The sequence below is a fragment of the Pterocles gutturalis genome, unplaced genomic scaffold (genome assembly GCF_000699245.1).
Source record: "Pterocles gutturalis isolate BGI_N339 unplaced genomic scaffold, ASM69924v1 scaffold19686, whole genome shotgun sequence".
Lineage (NCBI taxonomy): Eukaryota > Metazoa > Chordata > Aves > Pterocliformes > Pteroclidae > Pterocles > Pterocles gutturalis.
This window is the reverse complement of record NW_010098414.1, coordinates 13,257-21,495: the sequence shown is the minus strand read 5'-3', so window position 1 is coordinate 21,495 and position 8,239 is coordinate 13,257. Positions and strand designations below refer to the sequence as shown.

At 45.1% G+C, this 8,239-nt stretch overlaps 1 protein-coding gene across 1 annotated transcript in view; it reads right to left on the bottom strand.

Annotated features, from left to right (window-relative positions):
- LOC104461377 (reticulon-1-like) overlaps positions 1–8,214 on the bottom strand; it is a gene marked incomplete at its 3' end in the record, with an annotated part of 68,930 nt that extends 60,716 nt beyond the window's left edge. The window contains 1 exon segment of the mRNA XM_010072949.1: positions 8,025–8,214. Coding sequence (XP_010071251.1) covers positions 8,025–8,214 — 190 coding nt within the window.
- Between the last annotated feature and the right edge of the window lie 25 nt (positions 8,215–8,239).

Sequence of the window (8,239 nt, the reverse complement as noted above, 5' to 3'; positions counted from 1 at the left end):
AAACCAGCACAAACTGCAACAGCTTGGGCTGCCTGCAGCCCCTCTCTGCACGGATGTGCTGCAGAGGCTGCCCAGGCTGAGGATTTTTGGGCTGTTTGGTCATGCAGACAGGGACTAACACAGTGCAGGCAAGGAAAGGTTGGAGATGTCGTTCAGATCTGTAACTTCTGCATTTGTGGCTTTGCAATATGCATATGAAGCATGCTTCCCTGGGCTGTGTTTGGGAGATAAAGCACTGCCAGCACTGGCAGCGACTGGCTCCTGCCTGGCCCCATGGCAGGAGGCTGTGCTCTGGTGCTGCGATTCCTCCTCTTTGGCCACGGGGCTCACCCAGGGGTGCCTGCATGTGCACCCAAGACACGGACTGATATTTGCACAGAAAAAAACCTCAGAGACAAGAGAAACACAAGATCCCCAGGGGCTGGGAGCAGGAAGGCTTCCAGCCTGACATGGCTGCCCCATACGTTTGCTTTTTACTGGCTGCAGTTAACAAGCCCTTCAATGGCTTTAAAGCTACCATCAATAAATCAGCTACAGTTAATAAATTCAGCACTGCTGAAAAATAAGACATAATTCACGTCCTGAATGGCACAGTCAAGCCTTGAACTGACATAACTCCATAGGTCTGCAGAGTCATCCCAGCGCAGAAAGCATCCTTCGGTGAGCATCCTCCCACGCTCTGTCCTCACCTGTACCCAAGCAAACACCCCACTGCAGCACTGCATCTGGGATGGGAGGCACTGCTACGTGAAGGAGATGTTGGGAATGCTGCAGCTGTTAATGGCAGTTGTGTCGAAATAATCTCTGAAGAACCCGGTACTTTTTCTGATATGAGATCTCATGATAATTGGAGGCTGTATCAAGGGCAGGTGTCTCATTACAGCAGTGAAAGAAATAGTCAAAGAACTCTTTTAGCAGCTGTTATTTAAATAAAGATGGAAAAGCCCACTTTTAAGGAATATTAAAGTATAAAGCCAATGCTTATAACACCTTAATATTCGAAAGAGACAGGCTTATGAAGGCTGAAGTAATTTCCAACAATTTTTAGTCTCACCTGGACACACACAATAGACAAAATTAAACAAGAACAACATTATAAAGATTTTAATTCCAAGTTTTCAATGTCTTTAAATGTTACTTTTCACAGTACTGTAATGAGTTAGGTAAGTGCTGATGCTTCCATTTGACACACAAGTGACCTGAAGCAGTCTGGTCTATTGGGTAATAAAGTCAATTTATCCGTGATAGATCTCCTACTTCATTTATCCCTAAATTCAGCAAAACACGTGCTCACCTTTAAACATATGCTTAAGACCATCCTAATTTTTTTAAACAGTTAAGAATGTGCTTATGTTCCATATAATTAGGATCTTAACTATTTTATTGAAAAAATGAGGACTGCAATAGGTGATTAAGATCCCCTCTATTTTGAGTCCTGTCTTGCAGGGGAGTGCCAAGAATTTATTCTCACTGTTGAACGTATGGGGTTTCTTAGAGGCTTAGGCTGACCAAAGAACTGCAGTGTCTTAAAAAACAAGAATACTAGTTGTGGGGTGTGTTCCTGAGTGCTGAGTCATGCCAAGTCTACAGCACAGCAGCACATATATTTACTTTCCCTAAATTAGAAAACTAATTACAAATAAGGCTTCATTATTGAAACATGGTTTGTCATGTGATGGTCTTTTCTTTTTTTTTAAAAAAAAAACCAACAAACATCCCAAGAAAAACAGGAACACCCATAATTTTGTGAGCAGCTCTGATCTGGCAGTAAAAGAATACAACATGAAAAACAGATATAAGGATATAAATACCACATTAAAAATGGAAAAGGCTTAGTGCGTATGTGGCCCATTTTAGAGGTATTGACTACTCAGGAGGGAAAGTGAAGCAAATTCACAAGTAGTCACCCATTAAAAACCACCACTCCCTGTTGACAGTGTGGACCTGCAGCACAACTCCTTGGGTATTTCAGGAACTTTGAGCTAAAACACTTGTGCACAAAATAATTAGGTCTTGGGACCATATCAGGTCTCAGAGCCTAAAGCAGAGCCAAACACTAGTCCTGAGCATCACAGGTCAATCCAGGCCACGCAGTTGGGGCAGCATCCTTCTGTGGGACAGGCTGTGAAGACATGATAAACAGACCTGTGGGAGTTGCCCAAACTTTTTTCGGAGGACTGAGCCAGAGGCAGCACCTGGGCATTTGCTGGGGTCACCATTCCCAGACAGACTGAGAGCACACACCAAGTGTGCATGTGCTGCACACTACAGTTTGGGGGAAAAATAAGGTGTAAGACGTAATTGAATGGCATTTTCCAGCGCTGCAGAAAAACGGGGGCAGATGTGCCTCGAAGGACCCTTATACCAGTGAGACGTACTAAAACACCTAGCCCAGGAAATATTTTGCAACATGCAAAACCCAACACTTGCTGCAACTGGGACATCCAAGGCTTCTCCCCTCCATGGTCTCCTCCTCCCCAGCCTCTCCTCCTCAGTTCCTCGCCTATAAATAAAACATTTCATTACTGAGTGACGAAGATTAAAATAAGGCAGGTGAGTCACCCTCCCTGGTGCTACTCTGCTCTTTCATCTGCCTCATCCTCTTCCTCAATCCATTTGCAGCCCTGAAGGAGCTTCAATCAGAATGGAAGTCAAAGGGATGGAGCTACTTGCATTCCTGTGGGGAACAGGGCAAAGTTGCATTTTGATCTGTATGGAGTTGAGAACTACATTGCTGCACAGATTTCAAACCAGGAGACTTTATGCATCTCTGATAGCACTTTTCACCCCCAGATGCAGAGCACTTGCTGGAGGAGCCCAACAGGAGCCATTGCTCTTACTTTACCCAAGTGGGAATGAAGAACGGTATTTCAATAGGAATTTTTTTTTAGATGACTGGTTGTGGGTTCTGATGAAATGGCCACTTTGTTGAGCTTCATGAGAATTACAGGTACAAAGGATCCAAGAAGAAATTTGCTGTGTTTCTGTCCCTCTCTGCAAAATCTGCTTGCACTCACCAAACCTCAGGAAACAGGGAAGGCTTCCACCAAATTATCTCCCCTACCTTCACTTACACCAACATGCCAGAGGTTTTGAGGGACTAATACAGGGAGCAGAGAAAAAATAAATTCTATTCCCTAAATCAGGAAGGACTAAAATGTCAATAACAGAATTGCCATGAATATATAATCTTCCAAAGTGAGACTAAATCTGGCGTCAGTTGGCTAAATCTTAGCAAGGTTGGCTGGCAGTTGAGGCCATATTTCCAAGAAGCTGCTTAGACTACCCTGTGGCATGTGCTTAGGTGAGTGAATCCATTCTATCACGACTCTTTCTACAGCAACTTGAAAAACCAGGTTTTGGATCTTGGCCTTGAGAGTGCACATGGCCTTGAGCAGTACATTGCCATGAATGCTTAGGGCAGGGGAGCTGCTGTTAAACCAATACTTGGAAAGAGGTGGGAAGGCCACAAAGAACAGCTCAGCCAGTTGCCTTGGGGAACCTGCCACATTTGGTTGTGCTCTGACGTCCCCAAAAAGCATCAGTGCCAAACACAAACAGTGCAGATACTCATGGTCATACCCACTTCTCTCCACCCAGGTGAACCACAGGGCTCTCAAGCTGCCTGAAAACCACTAAAAGCTCTTTCATGTTGAGGTGTAAAGTCACCAGTAATTCACCCTCTGCAGTAACTGAAGAGAAACAAATAAACTGAGATTTAGTGGTGAAGCATTACCAGTGTAGACACTGGCTTATGCTAGGAGCATCCCAGTGCAGCCCCTTGCTGGCAGGGGGGTTGGTGGGTCAGTTTGGGATGAGAGCATGTGGTAAATGCTACAAATTCTCAAACACAACCTCTACAAATCACATGAATTAGAAAGGTTTTTTAAAAATGTCTTTACTAGAAGTACTGAGCCTAGACAGTCTGGCTTCTTCATGGAGCAGCAGCAGGACCCAGGACCACCCATGGTCTTGTGCGCTACATCCACACCCATCAGAGCACAAAGTGCCCCTGAGAGTTAGTATCTCACTGCTCCTCGGCAGGAAGAGGTTGCTCCTCAACTTATCTGACTCATCCAAGCTTCTAGTCCCTCCTTCCCATCTTGCCTCGCTGGCACATACCACATGGGTGCCATTCAATCCCATAATCATAGGACTTTTGTGCCACTGAGGCACCCCGGGGGTTCCCATCCAGCCTCTGGATACTGTTCCAGAAGGGTTCCTACAGGCCATATTTGCCATCCCATGGTGTCCCCATACACATGTCCTACTTGGTAATGCCATCTCCTGTGGAACCAGCCACGTCTCCTTTGGGTAGCTGAACCCCACCTGTGCCCTGTTTTTGGAGGCAGCTGGAAACAGGGTAGGATTGCCAGGGATGTCCTGATGCTGTGGCCAGTCTGAAGGCAAAGAGCACCTTGGTGTGAGTATCAGCAGGCAGGGCTCACCAGCAGCTCTCTCAGACTCAGCTACATGGACATAGGAACATACCACTGCTGCCTGTAAATCACCCTGCAGATATCCACCAGTGCTCAAGGATGCATAGAGCTTCCCAGATCCTGACACAGGAATCACCATTTGAATGAGCCCTTTTTCCTGGGGAAACACACCTGCACTGTGGAGGTACAGTCCATTCTTACATTTTGCCATTTCTCTAAAGGAAACCATATGTATTTATCCTGGAGAATGCCTGGTAGCCTGTGTAATATTTTTGGAAATAATTTCTTTCAATTTTAATCACTGTTGATGTATAAAAATAAATAACAGAATCTGTGACCAGATGGTGTTGGGTGGCATGGGGCTCTCTTCACCAACACACAACTTGCTCACCAGCCTTTCAGGCCTGCTTCAGTCTCCAGTCCTTGCAAGAGCTGCCTGCAAGCTCCTCTCACCCTGAACAAAATTCATCTTTGGGAAGGAGAGAAACTCTCCATTTGAGGCAGAGAAACATTTTCAGCAAAACCCAGGGGCCAAGCATAAAAGCAAGAGAAACCCCTTTGTCTCTGCCCAGAAGCTAATGGAGTCACTCTTCATTGTAGCTCTGCAGGAGGAGATGCAGACGTGGGATCTGCAGCTCCTTATTGCCCTGACTTCGATTGAGAAATCTCTGAGCTTTCAACTCCTTGTGGGAATTTTTTTCTGCAGTCCCAATCATTGCCGATTTGGGCTGATCCGAAGAACAGGGAATGAAATCCATTGCTTTTCATCATTCAGAAACCACTCACAAGGTTTTGACACAAGGCCAGTTTGGCTCAATGCTGGGCCCACGGCCAGCTTGAAAATATTCCTGAACCTTTCAACAATCCCTGGCCAGTTTTCAAACTTAGAACAAAAGCCAAGATCAGGGAAAGTTTGCAAATTTTTAGGTTGTGTAGGAAAACTTCTGTACAACTTGTGATAAATTCCCACCATTTATTTTCAGTTATTTTCATGCTGGGAGAATCTCTCAATCACCAAACGCTGGTCTCGCCTCAAAGAGCATAACCATGTTTTGCACAAAAACTACTGGTCTAAGATGTGTGGAGGAAGATATGGGATACGTCTGAAAACTACCTGAAAAACATACTGTCCAGTTCGCTCTTGTTTGGATGCATTATTCTTTATCTGAAGTGTCCCCGGGTGCCCCATTGTATAGGGAGTGTTGTAAGTTTATGGCAGTTTATGACACTGTTTAAGTTGCTGGAGCAAGGTATCTCCAGCTGGGTCCACTCCTACAGCTTAGGAACATGCAGGAATCACCCTCTAAGCAGGAAAATTAAAAGAGCTTTCTGAAATACTTGACAGTTTTAGATATTCAGCAATATTACTTGACAGTTTTAGATATTCAGCAATATGATAGACCTCTTATTCAGCAACTTAAGAATATTTATTCACACAGAGAAAACAGCTAAATTATTTATTTTCCCCAGTGAAGGGGGCAGGAGCTGTAGATGTCTAGGTAATGTGGAACAGAAATACAGGAGCTGCAGCCACAGACAAAAATGTCACTGCACAGGACTGCACTGGCTGGGATGCTGCTCTGTCTGCCACGGGCGGCTAGGCACACACACAGCCACACAACAGTTACTTTATTAAACAAGCAGAACAAAATGGGAAGTGTTTAAAACACATTACTACTCTTATAATATTGCTAATTGGACAGTCTGTCAATCCACAGCTAGTGAACACCAAAAAAGGTCTGTACTGCTCACTTTATCTCCACCTTGCCAGAGTCTGACACATGCAAACAAACATGTCTAGAGCCCCTTTGCAGAGCATTCCAAAAGCCAAAAATTATTTTCTTTCCCTCTCTTTTTCCTTTTCTGTCCTTTCTTTTTTTTTTCCTTTCTTTCTTACTTGCTTGTTTCTTTCTTTCTGTATGCCGTAAGTCTGAATCTACATCTAAGCCTGAAGAAGCCTTCATTAAAAGTAAGCAGTATCACAGTCATCAACTTAATGGGGATTTACACTGTTTAAGAGACAACCCCTCTTTGTTCTGTGTGCTAAGATTCAGCATGGCCATATTTTTCTCCATAAGTGAACAACAAAAGCTCACAAGATCCTTTCCCCCTTCTTCATGCCATTATACTCTTGAGGCAACCCTACTTGTAGACCCCAATCCTGCCCTTCTTCATACACATGCCCCCCCACACCTAGAACAGCCTTACATTAAACCATCTGCCTCTCTCTCCAGTAAAAAGTCACGTTTCACAACCTACCATTCAGATCAGTGAATGAGCAGCACATCAGCAGATTCGCTGCCTGCCCAAAGCTACAAAACAGCAAAACATTTCCCCCATCAGCTGACAAGTGTTAGATCCCATTTTACTACTGAACTCAGTAGCACCAAGCAGACAGAAAAAACCACCAGGGAAACATCCATGTTGAGAGCACACAGATGCACAGATGCATACTCAGACTCTGAAAAAACCATACAGATGGGTATGGGTGGAATAATACGTGTAGTCACACAGCCTGTGTTGTTTCTGGCCAGCTACTCTTTGTGCTGATTGACTGGAGGGGATTAGAAAGGACTCAGCCCAAAAACGCAGTTTCTAATGCAGTTATTGCATAATAGAGACCAATTCCCATCCCAAGCCCTGACCCTCAATTTACTCAAGACAAGTTTAATGTTGTCAGGCTGTATGAGAACGTCTACTTCCCAGCAAAGAAGAATCTAGATGTGACCCACCAGCATCCCCAGGGCTTGGTTATTTGGGTTCTCTGATAGGCAACAATAGAAAAGAAAGTGGGCAAGTGTCACCAAGAAGGAAATAAAGTCATTTTTCCCCAAACATTTCTACCAGGAGCTACTGGAAGCTGAAGCCTTCTGGTGTTCATTAATAGATACACACCTGCTATTAATACATCCACTAAAGAAATGAACTCTAAACCAAAGGAAGTCAAGTGCATCCCAAAAGTAAACCAAAAATCAATGAACCTGCAGACCCCAGCTAAACTAAATGGACCTTAAGTCAAATACAACTAAAAAGGTAAAAGGAGTAAAACAGAACAACCCAAAAGTCCATGATTAAATGGACACATCTCAAAAGCATGCAGAAAACATACAAACACTTCAGAATTTGCACTCCATTAAAAGCTACATGTTGAAATAACATAAGGGGCCATGCAGAAATTCCAGGTGCACAGGGAATATCTGAAGTAACTCCTCTGAGATCTGTCACTCCACATGTGTACAGGTGTACGACAAATGAGGACAAAGCCCCATCAAGTCAGGTGAAATCACATGCCCTCCAACATTTGACTGAAACCTGGATGTCCTGGGTCTAGCAAACTGCAAAGAGCTTTAGGGAACTTGGCTGAGTCCTGCGTCCCACCTCCCCCACATCAGCAAAATTGATTTGCAAAGGCCACAATTGCTCGTTATTTTCTGTTTTCCTACATGCGCTCACTAGCTCATTAGTAATGTTTCCAAGCAGTCAGGCTGGGAGAAGAACTGGGGAAGGGACAGGGACAAGACAACCAGGAGACGCTGCTGCCAGGGCCCCTTTGTTGAGCATCCCTGGGTACCCCTCTCCTTTTACCTGGGGATGCAGTCGCCATGGCAACGGGCGGGTGTTCCCTGGCGGAGCCGAAAACCAGTTGTTCCCGCTGCTGAGCCCCATCTCCATCCCGCAGCGGAACCCCAGCTGCATACTGGTCCTCCCTGTCCGCAGCCCAGTGTACCCCAGTGCCCGCCAGCAGCAGGTCCTGGGGGTCCGGCGGGGCTGACATGCTGCCTGCAAGGCGGCCGCTGGTC